The sequence below is a fragment of the Daldinia vernicosa genome (genome assembly GCF_022497035.1).
Source record: "Daldinia vernicosa strain CBS 139.73 unplaced genomic scaffold F5Y00scaffold_4, whole genome shotgun sequence".
Classification (NCBI taxonomy): Eukaryota; Fungi; Ascomycota; class Sordariomycetes; order Xylariales; family Hypoxylaceae; genus Daldinia; species Daldinia vernicosa.
In genome coordinates this window covers 661,579-689,533 of record NW_025953920.1, presented here as the reverse complement: position 1 = coordinate 689,533, position 27,955 = coordinate 661,579, and the positions used below count along the sequence as shown (strand labels likewise).

General features: G+C 48.0%; 7 protein-coding genes across 7 annotated transcripts; 3 read left to right on the top strand and 4 right to left on the bottom strand.

Moving 5' to 3' along the window:
- Window positions 1-63: 63 nt before the first annotated feature.
- Window positions 64-3,995, bottom strand: F5Y00DRAFT_134913 (uncharacterized protein). The gene has a single exon (XM_048004268.1). The coding sequence runs from the start codon at window positions 3,880-3,882 to the stop codon at window positions 616-618; it is 3,267 nt and encodes a 1,088-aa protein (XP_047869141.1). The 5' UTR covers window positions 3,883-3,995; the 3' UTR covers window positions 64-615.
- A 1,279-nt stretch (window positions 3,996-5,274) lies between these two features.
- F5Y00DRAFT_225757 (putative methyltransferase-domain-containing protein) lies at window positions 5,275-6,910 on the top strand. Its single transcript, XM_048006208.1, has 3 exons — window positions 5,275-5,880; window positions 5,985-6,152; window positions 6,274-6,910. The coding sequence occupies exons 1-3, from the start codon at window positions 5,633-5,635 to the stop codon at window positions 6,560-6,562; spliced, it is 705 nt and encodes a 234-aa protein (XP_047869140.1). The 5' UTR covers window positions 5,275-5,632; the 3' UTR covers window positions 6,563-6,910.
- A 2,251-nt stretch (window positions 6,911-9,161) lies between these two features.
- On the top strand, window positions 9,162-11,010 carry F5Y00DRAFT_225753 (uncharacterized protein). The gene has a single exon (XM_048006207.1). The coding sequence runs from the start codon at window positions 9,653-9,655 to the stop codon at window positions 10,556-10,558; it is 906 nt and encodes a 301-aa protein (XP_047869139.1). The 5' UTR covers window positions 9,162-9,652; the 3' UTR covers window positions 10,559-11,010.
- A 2,167-nt stretch (window positions 11,011-13,177) lies between these two features.
- F5Y00DRAFT_225751 (uncharacterized protein) lies at window positions 13,178-16,110 on the bottom strand. Its single transcript, XM_048006206.1, has 2 exons — window positions 15,546-16,110; window positions 13,178-15,496 (listed from the first exon to the last, which is right to left on the bottom strand). Exons 1-2 carry the CDS (start codon window positions 15,894-15,896, stop codon window positions 13,451-13,453), a joined length of 2,397 nt encoding a protein of 798 aa, XP_047869138.1. The 5' UTR covers window positions 15,897-16,110; the 3' UTR covers window positions 13,178-13,450.
- A 1,209-nt stretch (window positions 16,111-17,319) lies between these two features.
- On the bottom strand, window positions 17,320-19,908 carry F5Y00DRAFT_134860 (TRP-domain-containing protein). The gene is made up of 2 exons (XM_048004267.1): window positions 17,508-19,908; window positions 17,320-17,458 (listed from the first exon to the last, which is right to left on the bottom strand). The coding sequence occupies exons 1-2, from the start codon at window positions 19,718-19,720 to the stop codon at window positions 17,425-17,427; spliced, it is 2,247 nt and encodes a 748-aa protein (XP_047869137.1). The 5' UTR covers window positions 19,721-19,908; the 3' UTR covers window positions 17,320-17,424.
- A 2,468-nt stretch (window positions 19,909-22,376) lies between these two features.
- Window positions 22,377-23,243, bottom strand: F5Y00DRAFT_257864 (P-loop containing nucleoside triphosphate hydrolase protein; the record flags this gene model as incomplete). Its single annotated transcript, XM_048010617.1, has 1 exon — window positions 22,377-23,243. The coding sequence occupies one exon, from the start codon at window positions 23,241-23,243 to the stop codon at window positions 22,377-22,379; it is 867 nt and encodes a 288-aa protein (XP_047869136.1).
- A 1,085-nt stretch (window positions 23,244-24,328) lies between these two features.
- F5Y00DRAFT_134816 (uncharacterized protein) lies at window positions 24,329-27,570 on the top strand. The gene is made up of 2 exons (XM_048004266.1): window positions 24,329-25,599; window positions 25,737-27,570. The coding sequence occupies exons 1-2, from the start codon at window positions 24,726-24,728 to the stop codon at window positions 27,377-27,379; spliced, it is 2,517 nt and encodes an 838-aa protein (XP_047869135.1). The 5' UTR covers window positions 24,329-24,725; the 3' UTR covers window positions 27,380-27,570.
- The last annotated feature ends 385 nt before the right edge of the window (window positions 27,571-27,955 follow it).

The window sequence follows — 27,955 nt, the reverse complement described above, 5'->3', positions numbered from 1 at the left end:
TATGTATTGTACATGGCCTCCATCCTCCATCCTCCATTGTCTTACTTTTTGCCACTAATCAATACTGATAACTCTACAGTTGAGGTAGCATACCACCTCAAAGAAAGCTTTGAATAATTGAGTACCTCTCAAATACCTTATTCATATATTATCAATATTCCTAGGAAATAGACATCACAATAAGCTATTATCACAATAATAAGCTATATAATGACTCCGCACGGACTCCCCGGACCGGAATTGTGGATTGCTACCCTTAATCGTAACCCCCAACGGGCCAACCCCAGCCTCGGACTGATCCCGAAATTTCACATTACGCAGGACCCAGGCAGACGGTGAGATACTGACAAGCTGAATGCCGCGGTGCTGTCAGCTTCAGCCGTCAAGTCATTGTCCTAGGTCAGGGTTTCTCACCTTGAGCTCTCAAAGGGAGTAATTCCGTCTTATCTGATGGCAAGAAAATTACTAGAACCACGATTATCTAGGTTAGGTCCTACTAATACGATCATCCCACGGTCCTAATATTCAGCAAGTACTCATTAGTTAAATGGTGTATTAATATCATTAATATCTTAACATCCTAGGTATCAATCCTCCTCTCTTATCACGCATTGATCAAATATAAATCGCAAAGCTCCCGTCACTATCAACGCCATCGTCCCATCCATCAATAGTCGTTGGTGGTCGTATATCCTCCCAAGCATCATCATCATCATCCTCGTCCTCGTCTGCCCAGATACTACGCAGACTCTTGGCACTCTTCATGCTCCTTGTCGGCTTCCAGTTCTTGGAAGGCATATTTTCAATGTCGGAGACCAGTCCGTCTCCCCCCGCTGATGCATAATACGATTGATTGGGTCGGTCTGCTAGTGGCGTTCTACCAGTTTGTATGGGAGTCCGTGGTAAAGGCCGCGTTGGTGGCGGTGCACACCCGTTTGCTAGTGATGGGGTCCGCGACGTTAAAGCTCTACGCTCGCTAGGTGCCCCTTGTCTGCGGGCGTGGCTGAAGTGTGAATACTCGTCTCGGGATGAGTAGGTTACGTCAGATCTCGTACTAGTAGATGGCGTATTACGAACGGTAGTCTCAGACGCTTGTGACGGCCGCCGTCTTATCGAAGCTTTGCCTTTCTCTTCTCCCTTAGATTTTCCCAATGCCATCGTCGGTGGTAGTCGAGGTAATTCGCTCGGAATAATAGCGGGCGAGGTTCTTGCTATGCCAACCATATTGATGGATAAGTTTTGCTGTGGCCATTGTCCAGGGGACAAGAGATTCCGATTTATATCATAGCTTATCCAATTGCCTTCTTGACCTATATCGGTCGGCGATTCCTCGCGTGAGACAGCCCTTTCTGGCTCGGTGATGAGGTCCTTGTATGCGATACCTAAGGAATTTCTTGCGAGCCGGTCCCACGAACTATCGCTATCGCAAGGATTTGTGTCGTCTTCTATCTTTGGTGGCAGCTCTGGACTTGGATGTAAGACTGTCTCCGGTGATTGGCTCCCTAACCTCAAATTTCCTATCGATTTTGTGGTCGACCGGCCACCGAATAACGGCGATGGCCCCCCTACTCTCCTACTCATTCGCCGTACCTCACCCGGTCTGCTGGGTATATGTATTATAGTTGGTCTTGCGACTACATTCGTACTCGTCGTGGCTTCTTCCTCCGCTACTCCGGAGATCCCAGATGTCAAAATACTCGTGCGAGTAGTCTGACCTGTAGAGTCGCTCAGGATACTATTCCGTTTCTGATTATTAGTAAGTTGGCTCCCACTCTCCCTCTTCCATAAATTAGATATTCTCTTCCCGACGCTGCGGATATCGAAGCTCGGGTCCTGCTGTTGTCCTGATCGTGGCCGTACGGCGTAGCCCACTGCTGGTGGAACCGCATTGGTTGGACTGGTGTCTTGCCTAGCACCCGCTGTGTAGGCGATCTCTGGCGTGTTCTGTATACTAAAGGGTGCCGCATTCGCCGGGACCGAAAGGTTACGATATACATCGTCTCGAGGTCCCCTTGAAATAATGTATGACTGTGCTTCCGCAATATACGCATCAGCTTCACCAAGGCTAGTGTCTGAAAGCAGGCTAACTTCATCCGTTCCTCCTCCCTGCGGAGACGGTTGTTGGTTATCGCGTCCCGCAGACAAAGAACTACTCGCTTCCAGAATGACGCTGTGCTCGGGCGACTTTGCCCTGGAATACATCGCCATCATAGCATGGGGAAGCACGTTTCCAGTCAAACTCGGACTCGATGCGGTCTGCGAACGCCGATTTGAGGCACCGGCGGACACGCGATGTCTCTGCGCAGCTGTGCTCTCGGAATCACGTGGCGGTGCTATATCTATTATTCTAATGACCGGACCCTTGCGGCTGTCGGGGCGATGGGTCGTGAAACTTCCCGGTATAGGTCCGGACACCTCCCTGACCCCTATTCTCCTCGGCTGTTGACGCCGCCGTCGAATATAGAAAAGGAGAAGTACGATGCCGGCAAATATGAGGAAAATGGGTATTATAAGCAACCAGAGCAAATTCTTGTTCGAATCATCCTTGTCTGAATCTGTCGGCTCGGTGCTTGGTTTCGGTGAAGCGGTAGGAGACGAAGAGGCGAAGTGTATATTCATAATCTTAGTATCTGTCTCGTTCGTGTGTTTCGAAGTTGCGCTGAAGGCGACGTATGGCGTTGCTCGAAGTTTCACGGGCATGTGCTTAGGTACAGATCCCGATAGGAGCATCGAAGAAGAGTTAAACTCAGCCCATGATGCCCCCGACTCGTCTTCGACTGTAACCCGGATATCTTCCGGGTTTGATAAGTATTTCTTCAAGTCGAACGAGAAATCATCGCCTGCTTTGACGTTGAGATCGGGAAGGTCTGAGATAAATAAACCAAAATGAATCGAGATAGTTAGGTTCAAGGTATCGGAGTATTTGTCGGTGACAACTATGGTTATATTAGACGACTCGGAAGTTAACTCGGGAGTGCCATCCAACTCCCAGGTTTCGTTGTCGAAAGACAGCCAAGGGGGTAGATCGAGCGCAGTGACCGTTACTATATCGTCCTGCTTCAAAGGCTTCTTATCGAGCTTCAGCACATTTGACAGGTCTTTGTATTCGAAATGCTTTTCTCGCGTCGCATTGAGCTTAACTACCGGCGGCTCGGCTGTTAGCTCGTGGCTCCCCACTGCTATCGAGAAGGACGCCGAGACTGACGCGAACCCCACGACATCGGAAGCGACTAGTTGGAAGGTAAACGTCTGCGGAGGTTGAACAAGCGATTCGAACGGGGGCGTCTTGCCGGAGAAGGAGAGTTTTCCGGCATCGAAGGTAATCCATGAGGGTAGAGGCGCGTTATCGCCAGACACCGCATAGTAGTTGAGCTCATCGTCTCCGCTATCAGTGCGGAATGTGTGCTCGTCGAAGCTAAAGGAGAAAGGTTTTGAGGGATGAAGGTGTAATGTGGAGGGAGCTATGTATGTCCCAAATTTGGGGAGTTGTTTCGAGATGGGCACGTTGATAATAGGCGGTCGATTCCTAGATACCACCAAAGTTGGCTTTGTCGTCGTGGATCCCGTCGCATCCTCGGCAATCAACTCGATCGGGATCCCAACAACCTCTCCCGGTGGGACATCGTCATCGCTCGGTGTCCCGAAAAGCCGCCTCGAGGAGCTGTCGATTGAGAGCCATTTCGGCGCGTTGCCGAGCCGGTACGTGATATCGGATTTAGAGAAGAAAGTTAGTGGAGAGAATGTGAAATCAAAAGCTTCTGAGATGCGAGCTACGGGTGGTAGTTGTGAGTTGATTGGGAAGTAGTCGACAGGGGCGGCACCAGCTAGCATCGCCGCCGCTGCTACGCCGAACGCGAAAACCTCTTTACACTTCGCCACCATCGTGATATATAACAGCTGCCTAAGCTGCTCGCATAAGAGTGAACGACCACGTCGAAGGAGCTATATTGAGCTTGCGATACGTAAGTTAGATCAGATCAGATACTGTAGTCGTCGTTCGCATGGCCAGACATTATGCTATGGTTGAACAGGACAAAGACAGGAGAAGTTGCGAGAGCATCGATGTCGGCCTACAGCCAACACTATACCAGGAGGCCATTCTTCAACAATGACGCCGACGCTCCCTTGCACCTTGCCTCATCCCGCCCTGTCCTGCCCTGCCCTCGCCCGGAAGGCGACTGCCATCGCAGAGGCTGTGAAGCGCGCGAGACTCGATAATGACGGAAGGGGGGGTTGGAGGGGGTCTCATCAGGTAAGTAATCCGTACGATCTATTAGATTTCCTGGCGCGTCCGACCAGGCTATCGCGTAAGGCTGGTGGAATTCTAATGTCTCAGCCACGCGCCTGGCCGCGATCGCCTAAGGCTGGTGGGCGATCGCATTCCCGCGGGGGCGGGAACACGGTGGTTGGAAGGGAGCGCCGCTGAAATTTGAAGCAGTTTAATTTTACATATTGTACCTAGAAGCGAGGTCCTCTGAGGAAGATTATGGCATGGCATGGCTAGGCAATATTCCTCTTTGTAGGCTGCTTCTACTGGAAAGAGAAGAGAGCGGTGGCCCGCGATAAGAGACTATTTTCCACGATGGATACGGCTTCAAGCCCTCGTAAGTCTTAGGCACATAGTGATTTAATTAAAAAAACGAGTGAGAAAAGGAGTAATGGTGGTTAGCCTGACATTACAACTTCGCCGATTTAGCCCTAACCCATTGTGTATTTCCAAGTATAGCCTCCCGATCTTTCCTTGTTCGACGAAACATAGACGAGAAGAACCTTTTTTTTCTTTTTTCTCATTTCAAAATACTCCATCGCATGAGATAAGAAGCTAGAATACCTACGTGTATCTTTTTCAAGGCCGTTTTGTTAGCGCACAGAAGCGTTCGATAGAAATGTCGCTTTGGCTCAGATGTCTAGTTCAACCAGAGTAGCCTCATCGGAGTTTTACTTACGAATGTAGACACGATGATGTCTTAACAAGATGCAATAACACGTTCGGCTCTAAAGTCCTGCGTGGTTAAGGCTTGGGCAGATCTATAAGGATCAAATACCTTGTATGAAATTTTATTGACTCCCGAATCTTCAACTTGGCTGTCTCTCGTGAGCTAGGGGATGAAAATGAGCTCCTTACATGAATAGGCGATATAACAGTGAAACATCTACTAACAGGTAGCACTAGCCATTAGACGACACTTTCAGCCACATGCTGAATTACAGATACAGCCCAATAACTCGTTTTATTCAAGTGGCTCGGATCTTAAACCTTATACACCTTTGATACCCAAAGTAATACAAAGCGTAGATTACCTCTCACATGCATGTATTGCTAAGATATAGAAGCTGCTTTACACCTTAATCCGGCTTATTGTGATGCAAGACACCAGCCCCGATTTATTTACAGGGGCACTAGAAAGCTAGATTCGTGATAGTGCCATAAGCGGGTGGTGCCTGACGTTCTAGATCCCGATAGATTCACCGGAAGGCAGCATGTAAACCGGGGCGTCCCCTATTTTTTTTGTGTTGAGCCCAAACCCATAATTCGTTATCTAAACCACACGTCCGTCCGTCAGCCTAAACTTACTAGTCATAATGACTTCTCAGACAGAAAAACGGTGACAACGACCAACTCCCCAAAAAAATGTCGCCGCCTCAGCGCTCGCCTTCTCCCGAGTTTTCGCCTCTGGCTATTGGCGAGGACCTCTCGCCGCTCCCGGCGTACAAGGCCGCCGGCACCACCGCAACCGATTTCGCCGGGCTCCTCGCCGAGCCCCTGCGGCTGCACGAAGATCTGGCCTCCGGCTGCGGCGGACAGACTTGGCCCGCGGGCATGGTCCTCGCCAAACATATGCTCCGGTACCACCGGGACGACATGCGAGACTCGCGGATGTAAGTGCGGGATTTAATCCAACGCCCCTTTTATATTTATTGCTGCTTTTTAGAAACGCGGACTTTGGGGCCGGTTCCTACTAACAGACGCTCTCGGCATCTAGATTAGAACTCGGAGCCGGAGGTGGATTGGTGGGCTTGGCGGTTGCCAAGGGGTGCGCGGTTGGGAACCCGCTCTATATTACCGATCAGTTGGAGATGCATTCCTTGATGGAGCACAACATCAGCTTGAACGGGCTCGAGGGCCAAGCCAAAGCTGCCATTCTAAACTGGTCAGTTTATCCCTGGCGTTTCCTTCTCCCGTTCTGCTCCGCGTTTCCCCACGGGGCTTATGCGCCATAAAGACGCATACGTGCATCTATTACTAACATACATGTCACTTCGGTATTGCAGGGGTGAGCCTCTTCCACAGGATATCGCTGTCTTTAAGCCAGACGTGATCCTCGCGGCAGACTGCGTCTACTTCGAACCTGCCTTCCCGCTGCTCCTGGCCACGTTGTCAGATCTTCTGAAACTGTGTCCCTCAGCCACCATTTACTTCTGCTTCAAGAAGAGGAGACGCGCCGACATGCAGTTCCTCAAAAAGGCCCAGAAGCTATTCAAAGTAACCGAAGTCCCGGATGAAGACCGACCCGTCTTCAGCAGAGAGGGGCTCTTCCTCTATACTTTCCAGGCTGCATAAGGGGGGTTGTGCTCTTAGATTTTATTGCCCTTCTCATTGTTAATGCGTCCGGGTATTTTCGGCATATCCTAGTTTCGCATCTAGATATTTCTGCACGTGGCTGACTGTCAGCATAAATTAAGTCCTGTTTGCTGCCGTGGAAGATAGTGTTACGTCTATCACGTCAGCTCCTGTGTAGGCTGAGTCAAGACGGGAACTTGCAGGCAGGCTACCTTCTAATAGAGACTTCAATGTTGGAGTGAAAAGAACATTAACCAATTGCTATCACCCGGTTTCGGGCATACTCTGAATTCATAGATTATCATTGGAACTACGCAGACAATTCTGACATGATACAATTCCTATGCATAAGCCCGTGGTTCTACAATCTGATGATTCAAGTTAATGGTCTGCATTGCCTGTGACTACTACCTAGTATATCTTGATTGCGTAGCCTAGCGGAGAAAAGAAAAAGACTCTCCACGGCCCCCATTTTACGTAAGGTATAGCATAGCTTATCGTGAATCTTGCTATAATCCGTGTCTATGTAGATGAAGAGATTTTTCAAAGAAGCTTATCTATAGGCTCGGGACTTACCGGCGGAGAAGCTCGGCGACAGTGTAAGTTGATGACTACTATACATAATTATTCTATAGATGCTTAGAAATTATTCAAATTTGTTAGCGTCTGAATAGTAGACCAATTATTATTGGACCGGTTGAAGTTGCTAACGCAGGAGAATCGGAAGGACTTGTAACTATTAGTTTTCTTGCGCCGATAGTGCGCTTACACTTACACTGGTGGTGGCGAGTGCATTAGCGGCAGAACTTGGTAGCCACAATATATAGTTTTGATATTCTTGAGATGGTCACATATTGTTTGCAACAGATATGTCGATCTTGATATTCGCGGGACGCTATGCAAAGGTCGTGATCCTCGATCGATTATCGATTATTCGCTCACCAATAAGTGTCAAGGGTGGCGTGTAAATAAGCAGGCCACACCACATCCAGATAGCCGAGATAGTACGAAAAAAAAGAAAGAAAAAACAGGACCAATGGCTTATACCGCAGTGTCTAGACAATTCTCTACCTCGCCTAGTTTACGTATGAATCGAAAGGGATGAGCGGACGGAGAACGCGTAACGAAAAAGGAGCCTGGTTGATGAGCCAATAGTAGACAGTGATGGCACTGAGAAGCCAGTAGAGACGGCAGTCTGAACGCCTTACCCCAACGCCATCTGTAAGATACACTCAAGGTTGGTACCGAAACCTAAACTTTGTATCATCTTGATGTTCTCGTTAATAATAAGCGAGGTCAGAGCAACGAAGTTCAACCATTCTATATCGCAAACAATGAAGCCGAGGCCAATGCGCCTGCGACAATGCGAATAGAACTCACGTTGCAAACAAGTACCTAGTTCTTTCGGCTCTGGGGAAAGGGTTGTTCTGTATCACAAAGGCCACCCATGTGAAAGAAGCCTGGATCCCTTGCCCCTTCTAGGCTCGTTGTACTTTAGTCTCGAGTATAGACTCGATCATTCTTGATTCTATACCCACAAAGCCGCAGGATAGATAGCTTGCATGGTGGATGCAAGCGGCCGAAAGCTACGACCAGCAGCGGCAGAAAGGGGGTCCAGTGCCGACATTCGGGTGTCCGCAGCGTGGAGAAATTCGACGATTCGAAGCGGTGAAACTGACACACATATCCATGCGGAGACCCGAGCAATAGGGAACTCTTACAAAGACTGAGCATGTGGGATGAACAAAGGCCGGATCCCGTGGCCTTGTCCACTAGTGTCCACACCTCCATCAAGTAGAAGTGGCCTAGAACGGCATCTGAATTCTCCATGTGCTAATTGGCATCGGACCAAGCTCCATGGCGGGAACAGGTACACTTATGTACTAACCGGTACGAAAACGGTCTCGACAATAGAGACGTCGGCCCACCCGCCCGACGAATACACCGTGAAAAGTCGTTAGCTAATGGATACCTCGGGCGGCAACTAAGGCCGGAGGGGGGGAAGAGGGGGAAGAGGCTGTCTAGAAGCACAGACTGCTAGAAGCAAGCCTACCGTGTGGAGCATAGAGAAACGCCGGCGCGAGGAGCTTTTCAGCCCTCTTAAGCACGCCAACGTGGACATGGTCCGACGTGGAGACATATTATGTACTATGTATGTGTGCACTTGCAGTTTGGAAGGATCAATAAATTCGATTGGCAAAAGTTGGCTGCACTGCTCTGCTGCTGCAGTGGAAAGGCGATCGTCCTAAGACCCTAAAGACCCTAGTCTAGGGCCAGAGGGCTAAAATGAGGGATTAACACTAAAACTCGTCTTTTTCAGGGGTACACAGTCATCCCATTGGCTAGTTCCTCGATGGCATAAGCTAACGTCAGCGGTACCTTGCATGAATAGCGAAGTATCAGTCAGGTACGTCCCGGTAAACAGCCCTAGCTGACCCGTGCGGCGTGCCTGATACCCTCCATTAGCCACGTTGAACCCGCCTAGATCCGGAGCTGCTGATTGGTCCGATTGTTCCAAAGGGGAGAAAGAGCATCTGGGAAGCCCCCCGTTGCGGGTTGTTTCAACGTGGCCCGGCCAATCATAATCGATTAACTTAAGTTGATGAATTCGTCAGGTACTACTAGTGTACATCAGGCAGGAGCCATGCCCTGATTGTGCTTTTGTTCCTTGTTGTTTTCTGCTGCCCCCCTTGTCTTTCGCCGTGGCCTCCACGAGAGGTCTTTTTCTTCTCCCCTGCTAGATAAATAAAGTCCCCTTACATTCCTTTCAACTCGACAACTTCTGTTTCTCCAGCTTCTCCACGAAATCATATATCATTCATTATTTTCCAGGAGCAGTGCTCACTGTATACATTCATTCCCTATACAGCTGCTTCTTAACACTCATTCTCGAAGGAAGAGATCCAGAAACAGTCCTGCCCAATCATTACCTACAAAATTTACTAGAATTCAAGGATAAGAAGTTCTTTGTCGAGCAAACTTGACAAATTTTTTGAATATATATCCTTCCGGCTGGATCCCCTGGTTTACATCGAAAAACCTCGATACTATCTTTCTGAGTACATATCGGAGTAGCCAACATTATCCAATATGAAGTCTACAACTATCGCCGCTGCCATTTTGGCCTCAGTTGCCATTGCCCAGCCTCATGGCCACAACCGTCACCGCCATAACAAGCGAGAACTCGTTACCGAGTGGGAGACCGTCTGGGAAACTGCCACCGTCATAATTGATGACGATTCAACTCAGACAATTCCTCCTTCGCCTCAGGAGACAAGCACAGGCACTCCCATCCAGTTCTATGAGACGTCTTCCACTAGCTCTAGCAGTGTTGCCGAGACCCCCACAGTCGAGACCCCTACAGTCGTCGAGACTCCCACAGTTGAGAGCTCCAAGGTTGAGCCCTCGACACCAACTACCATTATCAGCATTGCCCAATCTACTTACCAGGCAACGTCTGCTCCAGCCCCTACAAGCACGTATGAGGCGGCTCCTTCTCCTACAACCCCTACAAGCACATATGAGGCGGCTCCTTCTCAGCAGACTACGGAAACTCCCGCCGCATCCTCAACTAGTACGTACGTCGCTGCGCCTCCGGCATCTTCAAGCAGCTCCGGTGGTAGCACAGGCAGCGACGGAATTCCGTATGGCAAGACGTTTGACGGCCAAATTACGTATTATAATGCAGCATTAGGCGCCTGTGGCTACGAAGACGAAGGAAAGGATGACACCGAAAACATTGTCGCTATTCCCAAAGAGTTTTGGGACAGCATCAGCACAGCTACCAGCTACGGTATCGACCAGCCGGCGCACCCGCTCTGTGACAAGACCATCACAATCAGTACTTCCGACGGCAAGACAACCAAGGCTACGATTCGTGACCGCTGCGACGGCTGTGTTAACCTTGCCATCGATGTCACCCCCCACACCTTCCTTGACCTGTTCGACTCCCTGGACGGCGGTCGTCTTGACTGCAGCTGGACTATTGACGAGTAAATATGGAACACTCGTTTACGCATTTTCCGGCCCTTGTCTGCCGGGCCCGGGGAGATAACGCGGGCATCAGCCAAATCAGCTTTTCTGTTTGGGGTCCTCGCGCAGCGAAGAGCACAGGGATAAGTTTCTTGACGACTAACGGGCACTATATGGCCTTGATGATATTCTTTTCTGAGATTGTGGCGTCTTTTTCGACGCTGTCAACAATTATTATACCAAGGGGAAAAGGCTTTGGGCGCTCGTTACAGCACAACCAGGATCGGTTGGCAGGTGTCAGCAACAGCTTGAGGAGTTATACCCGTTTTGGTACCTTCTTTTTTAAAGTTCTGATCCATCTTAAGGACGGAAGCTTGGGATCGGATTACAGACTTTGATTCTTCTGTACATATTTACAGATTTGGGTAGAAATGATCTGATATGATCAGGAATGGAAAAGGATTTACCAATCTAAATTTTAGTTGTACGTCCCTTTCCATTGTGAAGCATCCTGAAATTCGTATCATGGCAAGTACTCGCATATGCGGACGGCCCCATTCACGATTAAAGCTTGGGCTTGTGATCGGTAAGGCCTCCACGATGATGCGTACAATGGTACCAAGTAACCGGGTCATGCCAAGTATTTGGCCAGTGGGGAGACTTTGTAACTCGTAATTTAATTATAGGTGTACCCACTCATATGTATTCCCCAGTTCCCTTGCCTTGCTTAGCCTGAGCACGGGCATATTCAGATCCCTTCATTACATATCAAATTTCGTCTTCGTGGCGCAGCACTCGGAGATTGTCTACATACATACTGTAGTATCAGAACAGCGTCAAAATAGATGACCCATCCCCACTCAAGCAAAATAATATACACACACATCTTACAATACAATTCTTCAACCAAATCAAAAGATAAAATTTTTAAAAATTCTTATATTAAACCAAATTGATTAAATATTATATCATATAACTTTTATCTAGCTTCTATAAAAGTTGATAAAGTTATTCAAGTTAAAATAAAGGATTAAAGTCAAGAAATTAAATGGGTCATCTATTTTGACGCTGTTCTGAGTATCTACACTACATTAGTGTATGCATACGAAACGGTGCTTTGACCTTTATAAAATGACTTTGATTATCCCAGCTTTGGATAGCCTACCTGGATACTTGCTAATTTGTGGTGTTACTTGTCCTTTAATCTGGAGTATCATGGTATACTTTGGATTATATGGGGTAGGTAGTCTGTTTTGTTGGGAGGTTAACACTATAAAATTAAAATTAACTAAGGCAAGTGTCTTTTTGATCAAGTAACCCTTAGTAGATCAAGGCAAAATAGAGTCAAGTAGAACAGGGTGTGGGTAGAGTGCCGATATAATAGGAATACCTAGACAGGTACCGCCCCTGAGTATCCTACAGGACACACCTTAAGTTATTCTCTAGCCATGCTGGAGGGAAGTACCGTATCAGTGAAGATGTTGTCTCTTCAAGACTGATCAGTGTCCCGAAAGACACGCTGAGCGAAGAGGGGTGGGAATTACTCGCATAGCACGAATCTAATTACAGTATTTACGTCTTTCCTGCCCTTTTGTGTGCACAACTAGAGAAAGATGAGGAGGTTGGCCTGGAAGGCCTCATAGCTGTAGTAGTCCTCGAGGACACAACTTGGCAAATTAAACAAAAATATAATAGATATCACCTGCATATTATTTCTCATGACACGCTTCTTTAGGTACCTGTAAAGGCTGTTGATAAATATGCTTTAATATCTAGATAAAATCAACGCAATATAATAGATATATATTTCAAAATGGGAAAGAATTATTCGTAATTGAAGAAAATTAGGGACTAAAAAAATTGTAGGAGGTTGAGCTACATAAAATCCCATGGCTGCGGATGGACAAACCACCATGATAAACTCGAGATAAAACTCCAGTTCGCCAACAAGAAAAAAATAATTTTTAAAAAAACACCAAAACGTATGGCAAAAATAAAGTAAAGTACCAAGGTAGACCCACGGGTGCACTATCTAAAAGTGTGCAAAAAGGAAAAAAAAAATGGAATGCCAGGTAGGATATTTGAAGTGACATCTCGAACCATGCCGTCTGCATCGACCGAAGTCGAGTATTAGATGTCATATTTGCGGTTTGAGTCCGTCAGCTTTTATAGCCCCGTAAGCGTTACCACTACACCAAATGGTCTCGTGGCTGGCACCCCCGAATGTTGAAAGTGCCTTTGCAACCGCTCCTTATGTATTGCTGCACCTGCGTCGGGTTGGGGGGGCTGCCACCTGCACGGGCTGGCAGTTTGGTTGCCCTCACGACGGTGCAGTGCGTGACCCTACTGCCCGCATATTATTTAGGCCTCTTAAGCCTGTGATGTTTGCTACGTGCCTAAAACTACCGAGTACCTTAGGTAGGTAGGTAGGCAACCATTTAAGCATAAGGTATCAAATTTGATATAAAGTACCTAATTATTTTGTAATCTACCTAGTTGACGAGCAATAGACTTCTATGTAGAAGCAAGCTTGACACAAGAGCTTGACACAAGAAATCGTTACATAACGTGATATTTAGCAACACCCTAATCGTCTAGACATCAGTGGTAGACAATAGTAACTGAATATATTTTTAGCTATCACCCTATCATCTATCTATTTATGGCCAAAGCTAAGCTTGCTATTATCAGTGCGTATATTCATATCTCCATCAATTTTACCTTTATCCTTAATTTTTTATCCTTAATTTATATACGCCAGGCAGATGAACATGTTAACCGAAGGAGACGCCCCTGAAAATGCTCCGTAGCAACTTGCTGGGTATCCTGGGGGACTCTAATGCTTCTGTCCCATTTATAGCTATAGCCGTCCCGCCAGTACCTAATCCAAGATCGAACGCCGCAAACCACAAGATTTTATCGGCCCAGGCTTAGTAGCCCCTCGATATATCTCTTCGTGTCCACACCAATGCCTTGGGCGAGCCGACTAGCTCCATCTGCCCAACCACCTCCTTCTGCGTATGAGCTGCTTAGCCCCCTAAGCCTCGTATGCTCGCCCGCTCGACGGATGAGGAATATCTCTTTGCTAACCTTGCCCCTAGACCGGGTGCTCCTGGGCTGACCCTGAGAATTAATACTCTCTGTTGATTCGCTGTGCTGTAGGTTGGGGATCTGGCTCGCGTCTGAAGAGTCTGGCGGCTGTACCGGGGTTCGGGCACCGTCTTGCTCAAGTATGCGCGTCCAGACAATCCACCAACCACGACTTGTCTTGCAAGTGCGTTCCAATTCAGACGGATCTGTTGACGTTGTGATATATGTGTTGAGTATTTGATTATGAGTATTTACCGCTTCTATCCGAGACCAAACTGGCTGCGTATTTTGTACCATTTGAACCGGCGTGGGTATGCTAGGGATGGTGGAATGGATCGTCATGGCTTCTGGATCCCATATAAGGTCAAAGATATGAGAGCTTACTGGTCCAATATCCGGTCTTCCGGGGCGGTAGGCCGTAGACGTCGCCAAGGGTTTCCGAAGCGGTGCAAGCTGATAGTGCAATGACCTATACAGCTCGCTCCAGGCTAGGGAGTCGGTCCTATTTCGGAATAGGAATGTATAAATGAATGGCTTATTCACGTACACTACTATGCGCACCTTTTGCGATTTGTTAAGATCCTGATTATCAAAAAGAGAAGTCGCTTCTTGAGAACCTCGGCCAGGCTCTGCTGTCGTCGATCGCTCACGGTCTTGGTTTCCAAAATCTCGCGTTATCTCAGCTTCGGGGCGTTTTGCATTTTCTAGCTCCACAGTAAGGGTTCGAAGTAAGATCCTAGAGTTATACTCAACGTCTTCGGACGGACCATCAGATTGCTCTATATTCTCGTCATGCTCGATATCACCGGCTTCCTCGACATTGCCGAGAAGTCCTATGAGATAATAGCCCGAATTCACACTGAGAGCCTTTGGTGGTCGGTGGGGATCACTAAGCGTCTTATCCCTAGACATTTCTCCGGGTATCGTTCCCTCGTGCTCTGTACTATCTCCTCCACTAGAGCCGCCCAGTGTCCAGTGAGTACCATAACCCATCTTAAGGTAACTCATAAATCGGTTGACCCCACCCCCGTCGTCCGCTTCTTCGGTGGTTTGGGGTGTTGCTGTGTCTGGTTCTCTTGTATTCGTAGGTTTCTTTTGTGCGCTCTGGGGGTTTGAATTAGTCGCGTTATTCGGCTCTGAAGCAACTGTAGATTTTCCAGTGATAGTTTTAGTGCTTGTCGGGGTGGATTTCTTAGATTTCTTGGCTTGGCGTGTTGAAGACGGGCTATCTCTAACTCCATACGCGTCTTCACCCCACATGTAGAGGTCTTCCATCCAGTAGGCAACATCACGCACTGATTTCCTTGATAGAGCCCCTATACCTAGGAAAATAGCACCATCCTCCGCGCCCGGCTCTTCTCCGGTACCGAGCCATTTCGAAGCCGATTGTTCGTCCCCTTTAGAACCCTCGTCCATATCGGACTCCGAGGGACCGAACTTGGATACGACTAAGTCAATTAAGCCTTCGGTTCTATCGACAAAACCCTCAAGGACCTCTCTTTCGCCGCTTCCGCGTTCCTCCTCTCCAACACCGACGCCAAGCTCGCCACAAGCAGCGATCTTGATGCCACCAAATACGCTGGTGGTGGGGTTACCGTGTAACATGACATCCCAAGTAGACAGAAACAGATCCCAGTATCGACCTAATATGCTAACGAATTTGGGTCGTCTCAATCGAACGAATAAGGCGCTCAGGGACGCAGCATGGTGCAGCAAGAAGATTGAATGGGCGCGGAGGAGATCTTGCATTAGCAGAACAGCTGGCTTGACTTCCCGAGACGAATATTCAACATTTTCAGACGGATCGCTTGTCTGGTTTGAAGAGGGAGTTCCGAGCCTTGGTGGTAGGGGTAATCTTGTCAAATCAATAGACTGGGATATATCAGCTTCTAACTCGGAGCAAAAGGGTGTCTTCCCCTACGGCTAATATCCACCAACCTGACTCCAGCTCATGCAGCACGACGCGACTCTTCTCTGTTTCTATCGTATCGACTGGCTGGCCATCGGCAAACCCACGGCTGAACTCGACCATACCTTGTGCCAAACCAATCTGCCTCAGCCGCTCGTTGCGCTCATCTTGGGAGATGCTATCGGTAGGTTTACCACGCGAGCGGTGCCGTCGCTTCTTAAACTGGGTATTCACGGATGCATAGTAGACTATCTGGTCGTCCATTGTTTCGTCGGTGGTGCCCAGGGAGGGATTGAAGATTGCCAGGAAGCCCAGCTGGGCTGGCACGACAGTCGCGAGAGGGGGGGAAGCAGGGGTCGTCATTGCGAAGTTGGTTAGGACCTAGGTTATGTTATAACATCAGAAGATGAATGATGTCTATCGAGGTGCAGTACCACGAAGACGACGAAGACGGCCATAGCATATCAAAATTGCATGGATAGGAAATGGAGAGCGGGTCAAAGAACCCAATGCCCGACTTTTAGGAGTTGATGGTTGATGCGGTTTACCGGTTTACATAAGTTGAGGTCAGATCTCGGAATATTTGAACCAACCATCTGCATACAGTTTATGTGGGTACACTTCAGCTTAGTGTACCGTCCCATTATATAGAGTTCCGCTATACATGTGGGGTCGTAACCGAAAAGGTACACTATTTGTCTTTATCCCCTTTAACTTACACCATTGAACTCTAGAGGAATATCAGAATAGGGCTAGACTATAAAGACTAAAACATTGCTAAGCAAAAACGAGGCCACACAGGCACCAGGAACGCTGGCATTAATTCATTCCGCCTTATATCAATTCCAAACCGCTGTTTCTCGACTACCTTCCAGCCCGTTTTCTGGTCCATCCCCATGGCCACCTCGCACTTCCCACCATCCCAGGCTAAAATTCCGATTGCCAAATACTATCACAGCAGCGGGTATTATCTGAAGAGTCAGTTTCGATATATAGTCGACTTTAAGTCTTGAAGCCATAGTCGAAACGGTGCCAGGAAACTGCCGTGGCGTTGATTTGGTAGGCCCGTGCAGAGATTTGTGAAACATGAGTTACATATGTCAAGATTCTTACCATGTATATGTTATATATGTGGTTAAAGGCATAATTAATACTCCGTATTGTTCGATTCGACTATAGCTTCTTGACTGGGCATATTAGTCCCGTATACTATAGAAATGGAGAAACTACGGGAAAATCCGTTTAGATTATCGATGATCTGTCAGATATTCTATCTGTCCGATACAAATATAAAAGATAATAGAATAAAATCTGTTACCAAATAACCTTTTAGTGGTATCGCGGTTTGTACGACAGTATTCGTTAAAAGCCGTATTTATTGATTAGCTATTGACAAGCTTGCCGCCCCGCATATGGCGGTCTATAATTGGTGATAACCCAGGTACAAAAAAAAACCATAACTCCTCAGCCCAGCTGTTCCCAGGAATTTCTTGGAAAATTCTTTATCCCTTTTGCGAGGTTCTCTGGGTAGTATTTACACTTTGCAAGTTCGGGTTTGGTACAGCTGATCGAAAAAAATATCGCATGAACATCACATCCCTAACGACGCCTCCTGAATGCTGTTGACGCGCTAAACACCCCGCGTTATAAGGCCGATTCCTTAATACAAGGTTCGAGAACATAGGAAAGGATTGTCGGCCGGGCCGCCGCTTTTCATCGGCGGTACTATTGGGTATTCGACGGCCGCTTTATTTCAAGTCAGAATCCTCTCAAAAAGAGTTGTCCTCCTATATTAACTCCGGCCCCATTGTCATGATTGTATCCTAGTATTATTTAACACTCGGTCTACGTCCTGCTAGTAGAAACCTCCTTCCGGCATCATAACCGTTACCTAGTGTTCGTAACCTGCACCTCGTTGCCACGGACTGCTCCCTGTTAGTCTATATTAACTACTAAATTTTTAATGATGCTTACCTAGCATTGTTCTGTGCTCGATATGAAGGAGGACTGCCACTGTGCTGTTGTTGCAAGGGAGCGCTGGATCCGGCATAGGGGCTCTGAGCCCTTGGTGGACCACCAGCGGCCGGAAATAGAGGTACCGAGGGATCTACTGGGGAATGGGGCGGGTTCGTGTTGCTGCGGCCGTATGGGTTGCTCGGGGCTCTCGTAGGGACGGTTAAGTTCGACGAATCCGTACGACGGCGCAGTTCAGCAGAGGATATCGACTCGTTGTCGTCGTCCAGGTCTAATCCGTGCTTGTAGCCCGCCTTGTCACCGCGAGCGGTGGCGGCAAGGGCGTCTAGTTCGGTAGTACCTGTGAGTTGAGATTGCGACTTCATGAACGACGTTCTGTCATCAGCCATGAACTGGTAACGACCATCGGGGTTCTTGCGATAGAAGACCAGGGTGGTCGAAACAATGACCATGATTAGGAGGATGGTAGCAAATATAGCATTAAGGAAGAACAAAATAAGACCGATAACACCATTGACTAACGCAGGCTGGTTGAAAACATCTGAGAAAATCAATAAGAAAATTGCGTTGATAAAGTTAACGCAGAAAATGGCAATGTTGAACGAGTTAGTGCTCTTGTCCATCCAGGGTCGGAGTACACTGGCGGTAATCAGAGCAGCAGCTTCGATCAGGAGAAATCCAATGGCCTGGGCAGTGCTGTTGCCTTGCGAGAAGGCGATGAACATGGCCTTGACCAGAGAATATCCAAGGACCGGAATAATGAAGTAATACGCGGAGGCACGGAACTGGACGTATAAGAATCCCCACTTGTTTAACGCCTGGGGATCGGAGAAGAGGATGTACGCGGGGTTCCGGTGCATAGCAACCGAGCGGCGAGCGATTCGGATGACCTTAGAGGCAGCCCAGCCTAGAGTAGCCGTCATTCCAATAATGAAGAATACTGCTAGAACCATTTCAGCGGGCGAGTCATTCTGCGTGAACTCCCAGAGACACAAGATAGCCATCTGAGGGTAACCAATAAGGGTAAGTCGGAACAGGATACCCTTCAAGACCGTGAGCCATCCATTGCGGAACTCGAGGAAAGTATCGCCTTTCATCCACTTTTGCTTCACAGCTAATTCGCAGAGACCCTTGAATGCAGCCACGGCACCAATGGTAACGACAACGAACAGGCAGAAAAACGTCAAACCAGTCATGAAAAGATTTGTCGTCTCAATACCGGCTCTGAAAGCCACACGCTGGATACCGTACACGAGGTAACTGCCTGAGCCCGTCATTACGTTACCGCGCTTCATCAGTGATGAAGCACCGCGGGGAAGGATCGCAGCCGATCGTCGGTACAAATCAACAGCAGCATCGGGAAGGACGGAGAGCGCGCGCTTCTCTACTTGCACCGAAACGGTCGTCAAAGAGTCGAAAATGGTGGAAGGTGTACCACCAGTAGCTCGCTGATACCAGGTAAAGATATCCTGCATGAAATCGACATTGATGATACCCATCGACCACTGGAAATCCTGAGTCCACGACTGAACAACCGGGGGCAAATGGATAGAGGTTAGACCAAGAATAGCCTGGGCTTGGAAGAAGCTGAACAGCGAAAGCGCGCCGGAAGCGATATGGGCAGCAGCGTTAGAGTGACCAAGGCCGTTGATAATAGCTGAAGAACAGAGTACCAAACCGGCAATGATAGCGAGAACCCACTTGACAGCAATCAAGTTGACAGTCTTGCCGTTAGAGATATCAGCTTCGACACAGGCGACACTCTTTCCCGTGTCGGTCATTTTTAAGGTAACACGGACAGTGGCGTCTAGATCGGGGAAATTGTAGGCGATACTGGGAATCTGAGAAGCGGCTTCCTCGCCGACAGGTAAGTTGAACTTCAGCGGAATCTTACCCGCAGTCATGGGACAGAGACCAGCAAGCCCAACCGTGCAAGGGTCGATAGTTGTCGAGATGATACTGTAGCCATATGCTGAGATGTCGATATCGAAATTGACTTTTCCTTCGACGGATGATGTCGCGACGATGTTCAGGAAAGCTGTGTTGTTATTCGGGGTGTAAACGACCTGGAAGAGACTGGCGGTAAACTGGGAATCCTCTTGACAATTGTTCAACGAATTCGAGGTGAGCATGGGCTCTGCGGCAATAGCACCTGGGACAAGAGCCGCAAGCCCTGACAAGAGCGCGACCGATCTTATTGTTGACAACCACATGGTTGTTGATGTGTGACGATGTTGTATAATTCAAGTTATCTCTGGACTCTTATGTCCTGAAGAGGTCCGGCGACGCGGTACCTGGCTGTGTCCGCTATGTTTTCCTTTGTCGATGGTTATTCAACCACATTCGTGAGCGGGTCTAGGCGGTTGTCGACAAAGAGGCTCGTTGATTGTCCTCAAACAAACGAGTGGGCCTCGAACGCAATCCAGAAAAGAGTAGGAAATCGGGATAGCGAGAGTAATTTGTTGTTTGGAGGGGTTTTCCTACTTCTTAGTCGGTTACCTGTCCCGAACAACTTCTACCTATCCTCCCTACGTAAAACGAGTGGCGTTGAAAAAGGGGTGTGGAATTGAAAAAGCCAGGAAAGAATAACTACGACCCGTTCGCAGAATGGGCTCTTCTTCCTGGTATTATTTTACACCAACTAGTCGATGATGTAGGAGAGAAGTTTAGTGGAGAGTTAGTGTAGAAGAGAGAGTTTGAAGCGAGTGACTGTCCTAAAGCATGGGAGAATTGTGTGCGCCCATTCAAGGTGGTGGATGTAAAGGACAGGAAAAGCAAGCGGTTTCGAGGTTGGCAGGGGGGGGAGAGGAATGCGGGAATGTGGAATAAAATTGGGAGGTAACGCGTACATACACAAAGGGGCTAGTCATTTCCGTATTGATTAATTATTCCATTATCTGAGTTACTCCTTCCTGATTTGCCTACCTGTTAGTGGCATATCTTGTCACAGGAATGCGTCTACTGACACGATACGTACATGACAAGGTATCTACATATGTACCTAATATGAGTAGCCTGGGTCTAATGACACAAATATGTACGTATTGCGTATACTTGCTGATTACTTGCTGATACTTGCCCAGACTAGACTAAAAGGGTGGGCGCTTGGCTCCAAGACAGAACTAAGAAATTTAAGACTTCCCATTTAGGTTTAATTCGTGCTTTATTAGCTCAGGGCCACATGGGAAACTTGCATAGGTAATAATAACTTGGAATTTACATATTCCAACCTCTTTGTGATTTACTTGCGAATTGATTTGAGGAGACGAAATCTGGGTTGCATCATCCCGCATCTGACATCACTTGAATGGTGAAGACGGGCTTGAAGAATTTAAAACCTATCCACACCTGAGCACCCGGTGATCTGTGACCACTCCGCTTGATTGACTATGATTGACCGGCGGTTATCCCCAAGTTAGAGACGAAGTTCGAAACACGGCCGGTTTTGGCGGCGCCAATGCAATCCAACAGGGGTAAGCGTCTCTTACATGCACTGCCACCAGACCCTCTTCCGGACTACATTAGGTATGTACATGAGAACGCGCAACTCCTACTAAGCATGCTAAGCAGCTGGGCACGTTTGCTCGGCAAGGTCGATTTATTAAGTCTTGCCTTTCTTGGGGAGTACCTAAGGTAAGTAACCCATCCAAAGAATCCATACAGATGAAATTCTAAACGTGTAAAGGTGTAAACGCGTAAAAAGAATAAGCTAACCCAAGCTAAACAGGACCGTTTTGTTATACTCCCTCGTATTTAATTACCTTTTTAAAAACTTAAGATTGATTACATCTTGAATTATATAGCCGTATTGCCGACACAAGCGTCAACGAAGTCCAATCGGCAACTGTTTGGTCCATTATCTATCCTGTCTTGTCTGGTTTTTTTTTTCTCTTTTGCAAAAAAAAAAAAAAAAAGAAAAAAAAAAAAAATAGGCTGTGTTAGCTGCATTGGATATGCGACCGGGCGAGCCGTGCATTGCTGATCCAGCTGATCTCATTATGGTCTCTATCAAGATCTTCCAATCCTGCGAGGTGTCGTCATCCGCTCCTTATGTCTCATAGCAACCGAACTTTGAAGACCTTACGGCGTGCGTACCCGTTGCAAACAGTAGACATGCACGCAACAGGACTAAAAGTTATTATCTAAAGTTTCTTGGGTCTTTTTTTCTCATGACAATAATTCTAAACTCTGGGAACCCGATATTTCTTGGTATCTAACCTAAGATCTTTGCGGCGTTGCTGGATACCTACCTACCCTTGCTATCGAACGTCGCAACCGAGTGATCCGGTGCCAATTAACTGGGTTACGAATCCCCCCGCGGCAGTCATCAATGATACAGATCCCCAAGCTACCGGTCTAGATTTCATAAAAAAAAAAAAAACAACTCAGCCTCACAAATTATTAACTTCACATGTACGTACACGTTTTCATTATCGTCAATTACGTACAACTGTTGATGCATACAATATGAATTGATGCATTCACTACAAATGCCTACCTAGTATTAGTATTATACCATACTTTCTCATATATCCCTTATTAAGTTGGACCTAAGGAAAATATCTAGGAGTTAACAGCATTTGATGCTCGTTTATTTTGGTTGTATATCAATAAGCAAAGTAATATCTACCTAAGTATCTATTGAAAATCAAGTTATGAGCAGCTCTACTTCGCGGACTTAATCATATCTTCCCTTTGCAGGATACACGATACACACGCTCGAGTTACGAAAATAGTGCCTACTCTTGCATAGCTAATTGTCAGCAGAGAAAGTTGATATTTCGTCTTACCATCTATCAACTAGAACGATACAAGACAGACTTGATTGAATTATAGAAGCCTCTTTTTGAAAAGGAAGGATACTAAAACTTAGCAGGGAGCTGACACCTTACGATCTCCTGTTCTTCCTTGAAACCAAGGTCGAGTCCATGATCTCCATCTCATTATCCCTTTCGTAGAAGAGATATCAATGGAGCGCTGCTTCGCATCAATAGAGAGCCTTTCGGCCTCTTCTCTCCGCTGATGGCTAAGACACCTTAACTTGAGGACCTCCCTCCCTAGTTGTGGGAAAACCCTGTCGATATTATCACCTGATTTGGCCGAGGTCTCGAGGAACGCGCATCCAAGCCCGAAGCTTGCCGCGAGCTTGCGGCCCTCGGCCCAGGATACCTCTCGCTGTTCGTCCTCGCAATCGGAGTTGGTACCTACGAGCATGAGGCCGTACGTGCGCGTCTGCCCGATCATATCGCGAATATGGTTGTAGACGTCCTGGAGGAGAGTGAAGGACGTTCTCGACTTGACGTCGTATACGAGGACAACAGCTTCCGTAATTTGCACTGCTTGTGTAAGCTGCTCCTCGCTGGACAGATGCCGGGATAAAAGTTCTAAGGCATTAACGACATAAGTTTGGTCCTCAATTCTTATGATATGACGATAGCCTCGTTCTTGCTCGTTAAGTTCGGGTAACCGATCCTCCTCTTCGGCGAATGTACCGGAGCAGAACTGCGCATCGTTAGAAGACAGAAGGCTTAATCGTCTAGATATGATTACCCTTTCTAGAAGCGACGTCTTCCCACAACCCTTGTCTCCTAAAATAAGGAACATAAACTCCCCAGCGTGCCTCTCCAGGGGAGGCAATTTATCGTAACCACTATCATCTTCCTCATCGCTTGCTACCCACGTAAGCAACGCTCGGAAGTATCGAATCTCTTCTTCGGTCCAGATAGACTGCGACATTGTATTGGGCAAAATGTAGACGGGGGTATAGGAAAAACAAGGCCATACTTGGATGAGAAGCTCAAAGCAGCTAATTATATAAGAGGAGGCGCTCGTGAATTACAATATTACGGAAAGGTATAACACAACCACGAGAATCGGTAGATTCTGTGACGCCTTGCAATAGGCCCCTTCAATTCTGTCGAATGTTACAGAGGTCCCCTCCGTGTGACGAACAAGTCGCAAAGATCGGGAAGCGAAAACGTTTAAGGTAATCGACTGCTATAATCTCTGCATGATCCGGCACCGGTATCTTGATGAAAGCGTCACTACCTATCATCGGGCGATGGCAGACCAATCTATTCACGGGTAATTCCCGAAGCGCATTGCATAGTGCATTTCATTGCTTACTGGCGTAGCTGCACCCATCTCATTTGGATGATATATTGCTGAATTTCTCCGCAGTAACGTCATCGTCGGGATTCTTTCTATATGGTATATAATTGTTTGCTCGGGGTTCTTAGACTTGGCCGCGACGTCTCGCATTTTATCCTATACCTACCTGCAAATGAAGCTAAGACCTCTTGTTCCTTTTTCCTTTTTTTTTCTTTTCTCTTCTTTTTTTTTTCTTTTTGGGCGGCTAGACTATCAGTAATGGCGCTCACACTGGCCAATCCCAGCCGTCCAGCGTCCAGCTTTAGTTGCTAGTCCCGCTCCTAGTCGGTGCGGCTGTGAAAGCTGGACATAAACCGGGCACTCGCTAGGATAAGGATCCATAACCATTGCAGCATGTCTAACCCCAACTTCTTAGCTTCTTGATGTTTCCTCCTGTTGCCTGGGAGGCCTGGAGGCTTGGTCCATAGCTGAAGCCGGTGGCTTGTTGCTGGCTTGTCCACTTGTTTGACTGGCCATTAGCGGCTGAAAAATGATTGAATACCTATTGTTAGAGTATGGGCATTGAGGGGGATGTTTCTCGCATCTGTCTGAACCATCTCTTTCTCCTCTTGTCTATAGCGCGCTTCTTCTGTATGCGACTACACACTGGCAGGACTTGATAGAGCATCCTACATGTCGTGATAGTTCGGTACAACATTCTTATAATACATATCTGATCTATCAGCCCTTCCTTTTCCAAAGGGCTAGACTGTTTTCGATGTATTAACGGTCGACTAGCTTACGAATCCACGCAGTACAACCGAAACAAGAAGCTAAACAGTCGGCACTTGCAAGCAGAGAGTTAAACCATTGGTTCTCAGGCTCTGGAGAAGTCAACTTGCTTTCCTCATTTGAACTTCGATGAGTTCGATGAGTGTAACTTGTGAGTTTACTACCGGAGGATATATCTTGCGATCTATAGCCTAGAGATAATTACAGATCTGTTCTGTATAGCGGGAACACAGAACCACCGCATCGTCGCTCGTTTCATCAGTCGAAAGTAGTGTAGTATAAACTACCTAATCCAGTAGGACCCCACCGTCGCTTGAAAATAATGCGACCGTAGGCATGGCCTATAATAACCATTTCCAATTTACGCCCCGGCAACCCGCACATTACCTGAACCACAAAGTCTCCGATCTGTCGGATAGCCCGTACAACGATGAGACGTCCTCTGCCGGAATTAGGGGCCGGGAGTCCCTCGTATCACTTCAGTCCGCCTACGAAGCTCCACAGTTAGACGGCACGTCAGATGGAAATGCCTATGGGTCAGGGCCATCTTGGTCACTACCCTTTGTTGGATCTGGAGGTGGGAGATACCAACCAGTGGCGCCTACCAGTCGTTCTAACTCAACTTTCGGGCGTTACAAGAGCGTCCGTGTTAGACCCCAAGATACAATTCACGAAGATGAGAGTATCGATATGTCCCTGCTCCGTGCAGCTGCGCCACTTGGACACTCTGGTCCGTATGACCCCGTCGCTGGTGATGAGCCAGGAATTGATTTATCTTCCTTCTCCAGGCCTATGGGTTCCCTGGACAAAAAGTTCGTCAAATCGCTACAAGCGAAGGAGGCTGAGGGCCACTTAACCGGTGGTATAGGAAAAGGGATGAGTCCGACAGCCACGATCAAGCGAGAACAGCTTATAGCAAGCTCGCCATCTCTTAAAAGGAGTTTTACTAGATCTTTTTCTATGAAGAGTGCGTCTAGTTCAAGATCGAGGGCGGGGCTGAAGGAGCTAGGACAGAGCGAGGCGAATAGAAGGGGAGACGTGATAGAAGTTATCATGGAAGAACCTGCGGACTTGAGTACGATGGTTGGACCTAACGTAGTTGGGTCGGATCCAAACCGTCGGCACTCGCAACTCCCCAGCAAGGAGACGAAGACCGAGGTGTTTTATCCACAGCCTAATTGGAAACCGTTCTCTATGAGGTGGCCGTATAGTGAGTAAATCCCGAGTAAACCTGCCTCCCTTTGACTATCTGCTATGTAGAACGTAGCCCCGAGTTGTCGAGTAATTCCAGTAAAAACATCCCATAATTATAATATAATAGACGAGAATCGCTAATTCTAATTACAGTAACTGGTTTAATTCTCCTGTCCGTCTGCCTCGCCATTACCCAGGAGATCCTCTTCCAGAGGTCCGCTGATACCCCTCTAATTAAATTCCACAACGCCACCGATCTTGGACCTGGCTACTATTTCATCTTCAAATTTGTCCCGACGATAATCACCGTTACGTATGGCGTGCTGTGGCAAAACACAGACTTCGAAGTCAAGCGGCTCGAGGCCTTCTATCAGTTATCCAAGGAAGGGGGAGCACTAGCGGCAGAGTCAGTCAACGTTGACTATATCACCTTGTTCAATTTCGCCCGGCCGTTTCGCGCCCTACAGCGGAGACACTACGCAGTGGCCACCTCATCCTTGGCAACTCTTCTCGCCGTATCCTTGGTCCCCACCCTCGGCGCGGCCGCGCTGGTGGTAGGGCCGGACCGGCAGGTACGGCTTTCGAATCCTGACGTCGAGAAGACCATCACCATGAACCCCATCCTATCGCGTCTTCTAACCATGACGTTCTTCGTCATCGCGGTACTAGGGTGCGTGCTATTCTATCAGCTTAACACGCGGCGCTCGGGCCTGCTCTCAGATGTCAAGGGGATTGCGGGACTGGCGTCGATGGCCGTCGTCAGCCATATCATGATGGACTTCAAGGACATGGACGTCGCCAAGCCGAAGGACATCCACCACAAGCTCAAGAACAGGCGGTACGCCTTGCGCAACTCGTCGCTAGTCCCCGAGGATTTCGAACAGGTGTCCGCGCTGGAGAACGATAGATACGGGGATGCGCATCTACCCGAGAATCCGCACCCGCTCATGCTGCGTGCCGAGGGTTGCATACCCTTCATAATCGGTATATTGATGTTCCTGGGTTTCATACCGGTGTTTTTGTTTACGCCAGCTAGCGTATTAACAAATAAAGCGCCCTGGGTCGTCACCCTTCTCGCGGTTATCATCAAACTGAGCTGGGGCAGCCTAGAGACGGCGATCCGCATGATGGAGCCGTACTATATCCTCTCGAAGCGGCACGCACCAGCCAAGACGCTAACCCTCGACTACACAGCCATGCCATTCGCAGTAGTCGCCGCGCGCGCGCTCTTCAACCGGCACTGGATGGTGTTCTTGGTCGGATGGGGCACCATCATGGTAGAAGCGCTCACGATCTTCGTCACTAGCCTAGCTACGGTCGAAGGCCGGGACTTCTTGGAGATACTAAGCAGGGCAGAGGACCACGACGACGAGCCGGGCGACGGGTTCCTGCAAAAGGGCGTCGGCTCCGGCTCGGAAACGGTGCTCTCGTTCACGGTGTCCCTAGCGCTAACCGTTGTCATCCTGATATACCTATTCGTCGTCGCCACGGCGATATTCATCCGCCGGCGGCACCCGTTCCTGCCGCGGCAGCCGAGCACGATCGCCGGCGTGCTCGCGTTCGTGCACCAGAGCAAGATGCTGTACGACTTCGTCGGGACGGCCAAGTTTACCAACGCGCAGATGCGCGCGGGGCTCGAGGGCTTGGGCAAGACGTACGGGTTGGGGTGGTTCTCTGGGCGCGACGGGTATGCGCATTGTGGCGTTGACGAAGAGGAGTTGAGTGGGAATTATAAGCATGGCGTTGATTTCGCGCAGGGGAATAAGCCTTGGCTTACGGATTGGCAACACTTCTAGGTTGAATGCATTCGTAATTTGCTTAAATACTATGTTTCTAGTTCTAGTAACAGGTATGCTTGATCTTGGCTTTGGAGTTGTCTTCGCCCTTCTCCCCTTCTGGTAGACTGGGCATTATACGTACCTTGCTATATTGTCCCTGAAAGGGGCTCTATTAGGCGGATATAGTAACAATAGTACGTTTATGTCCCTTCTTTTACAGGTATCTAGTGTACTCGAGGGTTGCTAGGCAGCAGTTATGGTAAGTACCGCACAAGGTAGATTTATCATACGTATTAAGAGCCTCTCTCATCACTCCTGATCTGAGATGCACTGGTCAAATGGTCATGGTCAGTGTTCGTAAGAGACGACGGCGTAGAAAAACCTCTCGGGGTTTTTCGTAGTTCTTGGGTTCGAACCTGTGTCATGGCGGCAAAAAGACCAATTTGCTCTGGTCAATTGCATAGGTTCCCTCCCAAGGACGAGCTTTTTTATTTTATTATTATTTTATTTTATTGATTCTTCGCCTCTTGAATCTTTTTAGTATTTGTATGTGTTTAAGTAATAAGATATAGAAGAGTTAACTACATGTTCCCT